This window comes from Maylandia zebra, linkage group LG3 (genome assembly GCF_041146795.1).
Source record: "Maylandia zebra isolate NMK-2024a linkage group LG3, Mzebra_GT3a, whole genome shotgun sequence".
In the NCBI taxonomy this organism is placed as follows: Eukaryota; Metazoa; Chordata; class Actinopteri; order Cichliformes; family Cichlidae; genus Maylandia; species Maylandia zebra.
In genome coordinates this window covers 432438-446734 of record NC_135169.1, presented here as the reverse complement: position 1 = coordinate 446734, position 14297 = coordinate 432438, and the positions used below count along the sequence as shown (strand labels likewise).

Genomic DNA, 14297 nt, shown 5'->3' with positions numbered 1-14297 from the left:
ATCGGCCCATAAAAACAAAAAATCGCCAGCGGCCAGTCCAGCTATGCTCGAAGAAATCAAATTATTGGTGTGGACATGTCCCTTCCGTCCATGCCAAATCTACGCCCTTGTTGAATAGCAAGCTGCACATGGCTCAAAACACTGAGTATTTTTATATTCAGCACTTCTGTCAGAGGTTAAAGACCTTCATAAATAAAGCTGGCTTGCTGCTGCTATCATGATCGTTCCTTCTCACAGAATCTCTCTAAATTCCGATCAGATTATATTAAGTTGAACATCATGTTTCACCTCACAGTGCTCCTGTTTGTTGCTGTGCTGCAGTTTCTAAGATGATGTCATTTGATTACTGTATGTTTCTTCCTCGTTAAAATCACAACCTGATAATGAACTGAAACTTTCACTGTTTCTGCTCCATCAGGATCAGATGGGACATGGTGGGCGGAGTCTACAGTCAGCAGGGGCATGTTGCTGAACCACTCAGACCTTTGCACACTTGTACTTCCTTCCTGTATTGAGAATTCACTAGCTGGGACCACATCCTCAGAAACGATGAGCGAAGAGGGATGAGGAAGTATGAACTGGTGCTGCAGTTTGGGGAAGGCCTTGAAGGGGACTGGCAACGGCTCCCGGGCTGGGCAGATTCCCATTTACTAACGAGAAGTGAATGAAGGAAGGGAGGAGGAGAATAGAGGGGGAAAGGGGGGCATGGAAATGAGAACAGCAGGTATTGGAGAAGGGGGGATTTATAGTCTGAGGTCAGAAGGGCATGAAGGAGGAGTGGTCCCACTCCAGAAATTCAGATGATATCTTGCCTATAAAGCACACGTGGCTATGGGACGTTTTTAGCCCGAACTTGTAACGAGCCCCTGGCAGCGAGTTTGGATCACGTTCACACCATAAACAAACTGCAGTGAGACTGGTTGTTGTGGCCCACACCTGAGTGTGATTACTGTGTTCACACCTGCACAAACCAACCAAGAGTTTCATGCTCAATCATCATAACATTCATACTCCCGTGATGTATAGGAGAGCAACATGGAGTTTGGATCTTGCCCAAGGATATTTGGCATGCAGAGTGGAGGAGGCTGGGATCGAACCACTAACCTTCCAGTTAATTTCTGACCTGCTCTACCACCTCAGCCAGCGTCATGAGAATTTGCATATTAATAATCAAGGAACTGACCCCCCAGCCCATTGCTCCTTCAGTGGGCTGGTTTCAGTCATTATGCAAATGTACTGTTTATAAGTTTGGGGAAACCTGCAGTGAGCTGAGACTGAAGAAGTCACTTGGATGAGGGGTGGCTGAATGTGTGTGAAATCGTTAGAAAGCACCAAGTATAGAGACAGGGCTTGTGGGAATGTGGGTGTGATTGGGTGAATGTGGGATGTTGTACAGAGCGCTTTGAGTACTCTGGGAGAAAAGCGCTATATAAGAATCAGTCCATGAGTCCAATGTTTCTCCCACTGAAAATGTCCAGATGAACAGAATCAAATGTTGGGGAAGAAAACTTGAGTTTGATTTCAGCGGAGTAAACAACCGAAGGCACACCCACATAATTATTAATCCATCAGATTCTCTGATCTACTCCTCATAAAGGCTACGTCCACACTAATGCGTTTTCGTTTGAAAACGAATCGTTTTCTCTCCCTTTTAACCTCCCGTCCACACTGAGACGCCGTTTTAGCTGATGGAAAACGCAGCATTTTGAAAACGCATACATTTGAAGACGATGCGTTTAAGTCGAAGTGAAAACGGAGACTTTCGAAAACGATGACGCATTTTAGTCATGTGATGCAGTCATGTGACCAGTTAAAAAAAAGAGAGCTGAGGGCATTATACAGCATTGTTTTGTTTGCTTTGTGACAGCCCTAAAAAAAGATTAATATCAGTCTGTACATGCTCCAGATAGCTTTTCTTCAAATTCTTTCATTCTCACTCGCTTTTGCAACTCCACCTCATTGATAGGTGTAAAGTAAATAAAAGTAAATAAAGGGCGGACAAAAACGAGGCAGGTCGAAACGTCTTGCGTTTCACACATGTGCAGAACTGGAACGTAAGCGTTTTTGTCCATTTAAATGTGGACACGCAACTCTGTGAAAACGACTGAAAGCGCTAGTGTGGACGCGGAGTGGTTTCAGACGAAAACACCGTCTCCAAATCTATCCGGGCTAGTGTGGACGTAGCCAAAGTCTCCTGCAAACAGTTCCTTCACCTCGTGTAACCTCCATTGCGGCCAGGGTAAAAAGGGTGAAGAGGGGTTTTTGGTTTACGACTGCACCCCTGCCTCGTAGCTCAGGATTCCTCTTAATCTATCCTTATGAGAAACAACACTATCAGTTATACCATCATTATCCAGTAGAAGGACAGGATGCACAGGCTGGTCTCAAGGAAATTCAGCAGTTTTACAGGAGAGCAATGTTTCAGGGCCTTGTTCATGAAGTCTAAAGACAAAGTGCAGAAACTGAAAATACTCCGTCCAGATGAACAGAATCAACTTTTTTGGAAACAGAAAGTAAAGAACTCACCTGAAGACGCCAAATCAGCAAACAGCAGAGCCACACATAATGATGTTAATGGAGTCATCGTAGGTTAATTCAGTACGTCCAAAATATACCAGGAAAAAACAGGACCTGTGGATCCTTTATGGTGCAGGTGTAAACAGAGGAAAACCGATGGAGGCACGCCCACTCATCGATGTAGTTTCTGTCTTTTTAAGTCCACATTCCAGTCATGTCACTGCTGAGTTGGCACATTCCAGAGAAAATTAGAAAAATTAGATTTGTTCTGGTTTAGTCACAGGTCTGTGCTGTGAGGCAGGATTTTGGCTTATTGAGATAACTTCAGGGTAAACCTTGGGTTGTAATGTACTATAAATGTGCTTCACTTCTTACCTGTACATTGCCATGGTAACCTATGCTGTGATTAGAGATCAGTAGACATGCACTCACTTGAATTAAGCAAAAGCTGAGTCGCTTTATAACAGCAATGTTCATGTGTTCATTTGCTGATTTAAAATATGTAGAAAATCACCGTCCTTCATTTTACTCTGAAGAGTTTTTGAATCAGATGGAAACATGCAAACAAAAACCTGCTCAACCTGCTGAGACCACATCATCATTTTAGGTTCGACAGCATTTCAAGTAGATGAATTGAGGCTGCAGTTTGGGGAAGGCCTCAGCGATGACAGGTGGCTGCTACTAGTCCCGGCAGAGCCTCATGTATCAATGAAAAGTGAATGAAAGAGGGAGGGACAGGAAAACAAGAACGAACAGCATGTAGTGGCGAGGGGTCATAGAGAGGGAACCAGAAGTGAGCTGAACACATTCGACATACAAAGACAGGCTGGGATCCATCTACAGATTGAATTTACAGTTCAGTGTTGAATAATTCATGAAATAAACGATATAAAACGTGTATTTGGATGAGATGCACCACAGAGTCATGGCTCAGTGTCTGAGAGCTTGACTGAGTCCCAAAGGTCTGAATGTGAGCTTAAAGTTGTTGTTTTCATGAGATCAGAAACAACATTTATTTTAAAGCTTTCATCAGTATTTTAATATTTGAAATTTATCCTAAAGAGATTTTGATGGAAAATGAAAATATTTAAAAGTTAATATATATTGTTGAGAACAGTGACAGTAGTCTGGCTGTTTCTGTTTCGGTCTGTTTTCCTGTTTGGGTGCAACTAAAAACATATTTTGTGTTTTGGCCTCGTTTAACACTCCTGTTCTACAAAGATGGACTATTTAGCACAGAGGAGCTGAATCTGTGATGGGTCCTGATAAATGGGGATTCCAGCTGTTTTGTAGGTGAAGATGAACTTTTCAAGGTAGCATTATAAGCTCCTTACTTTTTAAAAATGGTTAAAGATACATTTGATGAGCTCCTTACTTTTTAAAAAATGGTTAAAGATAACTATGAGGACACGTAGGAGTCTGACAACATGTCCATCGAGAAAAGAGGAAGAATGAAGGAGCAGATGTTTGCAGCTGGACTATTTTTAATCACATGAGCTTAAAAACTTAATGCAATACTTTAGTAAAAATGTACAAATTCTACAAATTATTATTAGTATTTTATTTTAATTAAATAAAATAATTTAATATTATTTAATATTTTAATCGCCGTCATCACTGCGCTCATGTAACTCAAAACTACAAACCTGTTGATGATGATGGTCCGAGGCTCGTGGCTCCACAGACCACTGATTAGTCAGATGTTCAGGTTCAAGCTCAGCTGAACGTAACATTAAGGTGTCAGTGAGTAGAAATACTACAAAAGCAGAGTAAAAGTAGTCAGTTACAATCTGACAGATGGAAATGTTGGTGCCACATAAATGTGATTAAGAAGTAAAAGAAACACTGGAGTGAGTTCACTGAATGTATTTAAAACAGATCGTATTTCATTAAACAGCTTTAGATTCACGGCCTGTTTATGGAGGATTCAGACATTTCACTTCCTCTTTTTAACATCAGCAGCCCTCTGATGAAACTGGAACTCTTTTCTTTCCTTTTCCTCCCAAAACAGAAAATTTAGCTTCTTTAGTTTCTGTTTAAACCACAAACAGCTCAGAGAGTAACGGTCACCATGTGCAGCACAAAACTGTAAAGACAGTTACAGGTGACTGAAATGATGAACATGTTAAATTTCATGTTTCAGCTTCTCAGCTGTGTTGATATGACGAGTGGATGATTTGAGCTTTTTTTCATTTCTGTCACTGACACCAGGTAAAGCCCGCCCTCTTCCTCTGAGCACGCTTTCTTCCTCCATTCGTACAAACAGTGGATCGCTAACTTCATTAAGATTCATGTGATACATTTTATTCTAATATATAACTATGAACATAAATTTCTCCCTATTTTGCCTCCAGTCGGTGACACATTGTTGTCATTTTTTAAACGCGATCGTGAGCAACAGTTCTCCAGGATGAAGGTTTGTCTTTGGACATTGGCTACTTTTACACTCATTTTTAACACAGTCCTATTAGCTGAGCCTGAATCATTCAGGCATTAAAAGGAACTCAAGGGATCAACCAGTTTGTTTATACACATTTTTCAATTAAGCAGAGAACCAATGTTCAACTGTAACTTTAGAGACTTTGTTACCTGAAGTCTGTCACAACCACACATTTGTTCACATTTCTTTAGTTAAATTTAGGAAACCTGCCAAAGATTTCACAGTTTGACAGACACAAACTCCCAGATTTATTTCCCACTTAAAAAGATAAATGGCTTCTCAGATCTTCCTCTGCTCAGATGAAATAAGTGCCTGGATGACTTTGAACGTTTTACATTTTAATGAGCAGAAAAGAAAAGTGATGGTTTTTGGTGGCACTTCTGAGGCCACTACTATAAATCTTGGTTTGCTGGCACAGTTTGTTAAACCAGTCATCACTAATCTGGGAGTTTAAATGCCGGCAGATCTTCAACTTGAAAGCCAGGTCAGAGCTGTTGCAACATCTAGTTTTTTTCATTTGAGGCAATCAGCCAAAATAAAGCCCATCTTATCAAAACAGCTTTTTGAGACAGTAATCCTTTGTTACATCTAGGCTGGATTATTGTCACGTACTTTACTGTGGGGTTAGTGATGCGTCCATTAGGCGCCTGCAGGTTGTGCAAAATGCTGCAGCGCGTCTTTAAACTGGAACAAAAAACTCTGAGCCCATTATCCCCATTTTAATTTAACTCCACTGGCTACCTGAACATTTTAGGAGTGTTTTAAAATTCTCTTATTTGTTTTTAAATCTCTTAATGGTGATTGTGCTTTTGCAGTAGCTGCTCCAATGTTGTGGAATCTGCACGTTAGGAAGGCCTCTTTTATTTTATTTTTTTAGTTTAAAGCATATTTATTTGCCTTTGGCACTGTTTAAGGGGACTGACTCAATTTGTTTTTAACATGTTTTATTTTATTTTATCTTACTTTTATTTTATTTTTACTTTGCTTAGGCTATTTGCATATATAGAGCTCTTTGTCAACTCTGGTTTTATGTTAAAGTGCTTCATAAATAAATTTTATGGTATAATGTTATTGCACCAACAATATGATTCTTAAAAGCTCAAAACTTGGGTTAAAGTGGAAACAGGAGAAGTCGAGGAGAGAAGAAGTATCAGGTCTAAAGAAAAACTATGCATGAAAAGGCAGCATTTCAAATTACACAAGAACTGCACTGAAAATTGGAACAGGTCTTATAATGTGACGAATCCAAATTTTACAGTTTTGGTTTAAATCATCATCAGTATGTTTGGAGGAAGAGGTTACAACAGTGAGCTTCTACTGCTGTAAAACAGGGCGGAGGCTCTGTTGTGGGTTGGAGCTTCATTTCAGCCGGTGCTGTTGGTGATCTTGTTAAAACTGATGGAGTCATGAACACAGAAAAATAGCATCAGATTGATCCACCATGCAGTACCTCCTGTAAACACACTGTTAGTGCTGTGAAAGCGAACAGCACACAGTCAACTATCAGTCACGGACAGATGTTACACAGTAGTGAGAAGTTATTTATTTTCTATTTGAAGAGAAGGGAAAGCATCGGATGGACGGGCTCCCCGTCGCCCTCTGCTGGTTGATTTATGAGATGAGCTGTTTCATATAAAGTGGCATGAAGAGGTATCAGCATCAAACATTATTTTTGAACATTACTTCTTTGGCATTTTGCCTTGATTGGATGGCAACAGTGAACATAGACATGAAGCTGATAGATGTCAGGATGAAAAAACTCTTTTTTTAAATTCAGATTTATGAAGAACTGCAAAAAAAGTGATTTCTATTCAGCATGTTGGTGCACAACAATCTGGCACAAGATGCACATGACTGCGGGAAACATAATAAAAGAAACAAGTACAATAATAATAATAATAATAATGATGATGATGATGATGATGATGATGATGATGATGATGATAAAAGAGCAAAAAACATCTCGGTGCTTGTGTTGGGACATTGTGAGGAATTCTGGTGTCTGTTTTCATCACTGGATGAGACTCTGCTGTTTGCTGAGGATGATGAAGAGTTTGTTTGTTCCTCAGCTCAGTGTGAAGTTTCCTCCACAGACAGTTTAACTCGAGGCTCAGCAGTGAAGTTACAGTCTGACATTTTAAGATAAAAAGCTTAAGAAGTGCCCAAAGCTACAAATCACCTACTGTATGCAGCACATCTGTTATATTGATCTTAGCATTGTCAAATAAAATAAACAAATAAACACAAGAAGAAGCTTTATACTTTGTTTCAATGATAAAAAAAAATACAAAAGTTAGATTAAAAATAAAAAAAATTCCTATTTAAAATTTATTTGTCACCATTTTATCCATGTCAGCTCCACATTCAGAGGGATTCTGTAACGCTGTCACATACAAACATAAAAATGTAGCTGCATGTTGTGTCGACCACGATGACAGTGATTGGTCCGTTAGGTACCAGTATGTCCTCCTGTGCAGATCTGAATGTGTTCCTCTGGTGTCTGTTTTTGACTTAAAGAGACAAACTCCAGCAGCAGCAACACAACATCACTGCTGCACCACCTCCCAAAAACCACATCGTTGGTTTTATATAAATTTAAAGCACAGGTGAAAATGAAACGGAGTTTGGTTAAAGTTTACTCATAAGCATGAGGTCATGGTTTTATTAATACCTTCAATATATTTAATAAATCCTTTCATATTTCTGCTTTCATATTTCGAGGGTTAGAGGTCCTAAGAGTCGTTTAAACCTTCATTGCTTTTGAAACATTCCTGTTTTTTATGCTGACCTTCCTTCTGGTTGTTCCATCATCACAATGTTACATAGTAACCATCATGAATTAGACCACCTAATCTCTTTCTTCATCTTTTTGAACCAACATCATTTTTAAATAGTGTTTTTAAACCATCAGGAGACTAGTATGACCCCTGAAATATTTTCTTTTTTAATTTTCTGGAGATGAAAATCCAACGACAAACAGGAGCAGCAGTGACAACAAGAAAAAGGAAAAGAAGAAGAAACACACCAGAACCTGATAGATGATTCATCTGTCCTTTAGATCCATCCTTTGTGTGACCTGCAGGAGAAAAAGGAGACGTGTCAGCAATCAGGTAGAGTCTAACAACCAGGAAGCAGCTTCACCTCTGATCACACTGAACTCTGCTCACCTGGAGGAGCGACACTCATGTTGACGGTTCCCACGATCTCCCATGATGCTGATTCTCCCACAAGGACACCACACTTGTATGATCCACCATCAGCAGTCGTCACATTCTTCAGAATCAAAGACGCGTCCCCATCCTTCATCTGTCTGTCCTGCAGATCCACCCGGTTCTTAAAAGATGGATGCTGGTTGTCTGGATCAAACAGCTCATCTCGGTACAAAAGCACATATTCATCTCCCAGGTCAGCTCTGCTCCACTTCACAGCTCTGATGGTTTTGTCTGATGGAGCTCCACATGTCAGAGTGACGTTCTGTCCAGACTCAGCTGTGATGGTTGTCTGCTCTGATAGAGGAAACCACACAGAGCAGAGAGGTTAAAAGTCAAAGTGCAATTGTTCACTTCTACAGCAGCCAATCAGAGAGAGGATATGAGACCAGTGAGCTCTGCTGACACTTCTTGGACTTTATTTTGGGACAAAGTCACTGTGGCGCGAGGGAGGCCGGCACACCTGAGCGGCATCAGCTCATCACGCCTCAGCGACTTAAAAGCAGAGTGAAGTGGGTCCTGAGGTGGTTGTTGTTCCGAGAACCGAAAATAAAAGTGTTGTAAGTGAGCTATGTGGTCGCTCCATCGTGCATCTGTTATAGTCACCAAAACTCTGAAGCAGTTTATCAGGTTTGACTCATCTAAGAGGTTTTATGTCCTTGTGTCCTTTGAAATTAGAGTTATGGATCTCTGGTTTACAGCAGCCATACAGATACTGTAGAGTGTGGATAGGGAAGAACTACAGAGCAAGACTAAGACAGCATTTATTAATTATTGATGTCCTGTTGGTATGTGGGAGCTGAATCTCCTGCAGATATTCCAAAGACAGTGAGAGCAGTGGTCAGACACACAGAGAGACGAGGAGCAGAGAGGAGGGGGATGAGAAAGAAAATTTAAAGTTCACTGTTGAACGTCACATAAAATAAAGCATATAAAAGTGGTGGGGCGGAGTCTACAGTCAGTAACTGAACTGATGAGTTTGTATCCTTGTCCCCTCCCTCACCCCACGGTTTGTTTTGTTTGCATAGAGAGAAAAATCCAAGTGAACGCCAAGAAAACTCAGGCACCCTAACTCTGCCTGGAAGAACTGGTTATTGCAATATATAGCATTACAGACACTCTGTCAACTCTTTCCTCATTGGCTGTTCTCAGTCTCTTAATCTTGCTGAGCCCTACTTTGGCTAATTTTTTTTCTAAATCTTCCTCTACTGTGATTACATCCCACATTACTTTAAACTCCCCCAATATTTTTCTCTCTCACAGTCTTCTGTCAGTATTTAACACTTTATTTTCCTGCTCTTCTGTCTTAACAGCTATATACAAACGTCCATCTCTAAATACTAATGTTACACCTCCAAACTTCTTTTCATGTCTCTCGACAAACAAAACCATCGGGCCATGCTGAGTTCCTACCATACATCCCTCCTCTCTTCCTCTTCTCCCTCTCCTCGGCCCTCTCCCACTATGAACAGGTGTTGTGCCAAAAGCTGATTACTTATATTCAAACTGCTATAAATGCCTTGTTGGTTTCGAATATGTGAAACAGATCAAATATTTCCCTCCTGAATGACATCAAGTCAACTTGAGCCAAAAACAACATTCCTGTTACACAGTTTTTGGCAGTGACTTTCACATATCCTTTCTTTATCCAGTTAAAAAAAATCTAATTGACATTAAAAATGTCTTTTCAAGAGTAATCTGACCTCGAGGATGTGCAACAAATATAACAAGTTCTGTAAGTGGACAAAACGACCGGATTGGTTATAATGGAAGTACAAGAAGACAGAGCTATAAAGATAAAAGTTTTTTATTTTAATTTATATATAACCCTGCAAACGCTGTTCACTGAAGTCTGTAAACATATGTAAAGATATTACACATAAAAAAACACACGGATAGATTATAGATCCATTTTTGGCACAACACCCAGCTCCTGTCTCACCTCGAAAAAAAGACCTCCCTTCCAGGACCTGCAATGCGCCACAAACCGCGTACACGAGCTGCGTATTTTTATTCATTTATTTTGTATGTTAACCGTTTTTGTTCCCTACAAGGACATCATGCACAGACTGAGTCTCGGGGGGATTTCACAGTTTTCCAGTAAACGAGAGCAGAGTTTCAGGTGCTTGTTCGTGAAGTCAAAATAAAAAGCACATTGATGCTCATTCATCGATCTACTTTCAGTGACGTCACTGCCAAGTTGGCACATTTCAGAGAAAAGGAGAAAAATTGGATTTGTTCTAGTTCTTGTCACAGGTCTGTGCTGTGAGGCAGCATTTTGACTTAGTCAGATAACTTGCAGCGTAACTCTGAACTTTATTTACTATGAAGGTGGTTTACTTCTTACCTGTGTACATTACCATGGTAACCTATGCTGCGCAGGTACTTCCCACTTACAATCAAATCACCAGAAAATAGTTTTGCCAGGTGAGATCAGTGTGAACAGAGAACAGGAGGATCTAAAGGTTTTCAGTTGGATCTAAGGTCTTTGTGTTTCTGATAAGAATAATAATAAAAATTATTAGAATAATAAATAATCAGCAATGAATGATCAGCAAAGTGGAAAACGGGGATCTTTGGAGGAGTCGGACATCCCAGCGTTGCCGAAAACTGTATAGTGCAATTGTCTAAATCTGGGGTACATTTAGGGTCCTTTTTGGAGCCCTGATATACTCATATGTCATATGTATTTTATTCCTTTCTCCTTCCTTTTTGTAACTCTTCCCATGTGTGTGTTTTTTTCTCTCTGTTTTTGTTTGTTTGTCTGTTTCTTTTTGCTGCACTGTTGTTTTCAAAAACTTAAAAATAGTGAGATGCACTCACTCAGTCTGAGAGCCTGACTACGTATTTATATGTTCAGAGCTTAACGTCCTTCATAAATAAAGTTGACTTGCTGCTGCTGTCATGGTTGTTTCTGCACACAGATTCTCTCTGAATGAAGATCAGAATATATGAAGGTGACTGAACATCATGGTTCTCCTGTTTGTTGCTGTGCTGCAGTTTCTAAGATGATGTCATTTCCTAGCTGTATGTTTCTTTCTCTTTAAAATCACGACCTTTATACTGTTTCTGCTGCTCTATCTGAGCTGCATGAACAAACCTCAGGTCCCAGGTTCTCTGAAGCTTCATCAGGATAAGGTGGGACATGGTGGGTGGAGTCTAATGGCGTTTTCACACCTGCAGTCAGCAAGTCAGCTGGTTAGAGGTTGTAAACTGATTTGTTTTGTTTTTTCACACATCGGTTGTCGTGGTCACACCTGAGTGTGAATACTGTGTTCACACCTGCACAAACCAACCAAACAAACAGGAGAACAAGAGTTTCATTTAAGCGGAGTAAACACCATTATTAATGACATTACTCATGGCGGTCCGGGTAAAAAGAGGGGAGAAGAGCTTTTTGTTTACCAGACTGCACCCCTGCCTCGTAGCACAAGAGTCCTGAGACTCTTACATGACCTGCAGAAAAGCTGATGTATTTTTTAAATCTATCCTTCTGAGAATAAAACAGTATCTTTCAGTTTAACCCTTTTTGTTCACTTCAAGGACATAATGATAGACTGACTTGAAGGCATTTGACAGTTTTACAGTAAACGAGAGCAACGTTCATGAAGTTCAAACAGAAAGTAGTACCTGAAGGAGAGCTCACCTGAAGAGGCCAAATCCACCACACAGACAAACAGCAGAGTTAAGCAGAGACCAGCTGATGTTAACAGAGTCATTCTAGTTAAACTCGGTACGTCCAAAATATACCAGGAAGTAACATGTGGATCCTTTATGGTGCAGGTATAAACAGAGGAAAACTGATGGAGTCACGCCAACTTATTGTTTCGAGGTGTTTAACGCCACATTCCAGTGATGTCACTGCCGAGCTGCTTAACTTTGTGTTTCTCTGCTGAGCATCAGTAATGAATCGATTCTTAGAGACATCTTAGAAATGAAAACTAAAACTATCAGGAGCAGCTTCTGTTCAGTGATCCGGTTTAAAATGGTCTTTAAGCGTTTTCATTGACTATTTTATTCACAGCATGTTTTCAGTGTCGTTTCGATTCTCTGAGCCGAACTTTAAAAAACACATAATGAAACACAAACTCTTTGTAACAGAAATGTTTGTTTGTTTATTCGGTGATGTAGAAAATGAATACAATGCCATCATCCTTCATTCTGCTCTGCTCGATACACAGAACACACAAAGAAGACCTGCTCAACCTGCTGACACCACATACTTTTGCTAAAACATATTTCTACCGAATATAGTATTTGTGCTTTTTATATGATTCGTGCTTAATACAGCATTTCTGCCATTTTACAGTATTTGTGCTAAAACATGAATGCTGCTGAACAAAAAGACCAGACAAAATAATAAAACAGTTTTAAAACATTTTATTTTAGAAATGCCGTTTTATTTACTAATGGATGAACATAATGAACAACAGAAGGCTGCAGATTTAAATAAATGAGCTACACACAGAAATTAAATCATGTCTCCTGCTTCCTGTTCCTGCTGCAGAGATGATCCAGGATATCTGCTCATTTATTCAGACTCTGTGACTGAAGTAAAATCCACTCATGATCATCCTGAAGTCTGAAATAAAACGAATGCAGGCCGAAACACGGTGAACATTAAAACTACTTTGATTGTTCTAAAACAGCCCAAAATCTTCATTTAGAGAAATGACTGTCTTCATTTGAAAGTATGAGTCTGTGTCTCTTTGTTTCCCGTCTGTGGGCTCTGGCTTGTAAAGGCTGTTAATTTTCCTGCTGCATCCACAGCCACGGCCGAGCTGCTCCTTTAAAACACAGAGTTCACGATCACAGTCTCTGTTTCACTCCATTCCTTTAGTTGGTGGAACCGTTTAAAAACTACAAATCCCTTCCACGCCAGAACAAATACGTCATCATGATCTGAAAAAGGATGGTTGTTTTTAGCATACATGCTAGCGTCTTCTAAATGGTAAATGGCCTGTATTTGTATAGCGCTTTACACATCCAGTCATCCACACATTCACACACTGGTGATGGCAGCTACATTGTAGCCACAGCCACGCTGGGCGCGCTGACAGAGGCGAGGCTGTTCATTCTAGTATGAAAGCAGAGTTTCACACCACAGGAAGTGGACTCATTCGCAGAAATCACTCGCGTTTGGATCGCGTGCTTAATAATACGTTAATGATAATGTGACGTTTCTACAACATTAACCACCCGAGGGGGCGGGGCGTACTCCGCCGAGCGCGTGTCCAGGAAGGCTGTAGAGAAGCTCGATTTAAGGGTTAGTGACGTCACTGGTCATGTCGCTCGCTGGTTCAGAAAGTAGTTCAAGTGTTGGTGAGTTATGAACAGAGAGCAAAGAGTCGCATCTGATTCATGACTTTTTGACACTTCTACATCGTCAATGCGATTTTCTGCCTCTGAAATAACAAAATAAAATAATAAAGCCGGATGTTACAAAATATGATACAAATTAAAGCTCGTTTTTAAATTCATATTTATTAATTTATTTGTTTATTTCAATTTGTCTGAAGTTTCATTTCTTTTGAGGAGGGAGGGATTAGACTTTTTGGCAAGTATTTCATGGTTCAGGCGTTAAAGAGTTAAGTGTAAAGTTAGTGTGTAATCGATGCAGTGACACTGTGCTGGAGCTTCGCTGGTGATAATCTTTCTGAGGTTAGACAGTGACAGGAAAGTTACTGTTTCTTGCCACCCATTTTAACTTCATGAGTTCTGTTTTTTCATTTTTTACTGCGTCTTGTCTTGATGCATGCTCAATCATCCACTGATTTCACAACACAAGCTTTCCAGGAGTTTATTGCTCGGAGAATAAGTTTTGTAAGTAAATAATGCTGCAGTCAGTCTGTAAGAGTGAATAAGAGTGTCACAGCCAGCATGGTGTAAGTTATTTAAGGACCCAAAATGCAAGCACGGCTTCTGATGAGAGTGAGCTTTATTGAGGAGGATGACATACAACAAAAGGCGAGGGTGCGAGACTGACAAAACCTAAATTGGGAAAACTAAGAATAAAGCTAACCTGAAACCAGATGCAGAGCAACCACACAGGATGACGGAGGGCAATAATGCAGACAAACCAGCAACAAAGGCAGACACAAGGCTTAAATACACAGAGGGAGAGCACAGCT

General features: G+C 40.2%; 2 protein-coding genes across 3 annotated transcripts in view; both read right to left on the bottom strand.

Moving 5' to 3' along the window:
- The window catches only part of LOC101479240 (matrix remodeling-associated protein 8), a 359831-nt gene that overhangs the window by 16651 nt on the left and 328883 nt on the right, over positions 1 to 14297 (bottom strand). The gene's annotated exons all lie outside the window — the stretch shown is intronic.
- LOC112430872 (uncharacterized) lies at positions 7860 to 11895 on the bottom strand. Its single transcript, XM_024799376.2, has 3 exons — positions 11813 to 11895; positions 8125 to 8463; positions 7860 to 8033 (listed from the first exon to the last, which is right to left on the bottom strand). The coding sequence occupies exons 1-3, from the start codon at positions 11883 to 11885 to the stop codon at positions 7873 to 7875; spliced, it is 573 nt and encodes a 190-aa protein (XP_024655144.2). The 5' UTR covers positions 11886 to 11895; the 3' UTR covers positions 7860 to 7872.

Excerpts from the sequence above, each read along its gene's own strand:
- LOC112430872 (XM_024799376.2), bottom strand. The coding sequence starts at position 11,885 with ATGACTCTGTTAACATCAGCTGGTCTCTGCTTAACTCTGCTGTTTGTC. Across the intron at positions 8,464-11,812 it reads GGTGGATTTGGCCTCTTCAG|AGCAGACAACCATCACAGCT; the intron begins GTGAGCTCTCCT and ends TTCCTCTATCAG. Across the intron at positions 8,034-8,124 it reads CATGAGTGTCGCTCCTCCAG|GTCACACAAAGGATGGATCT; the intron begins GTGAGCAGAGTT and ends TTTCTCCTGCAG.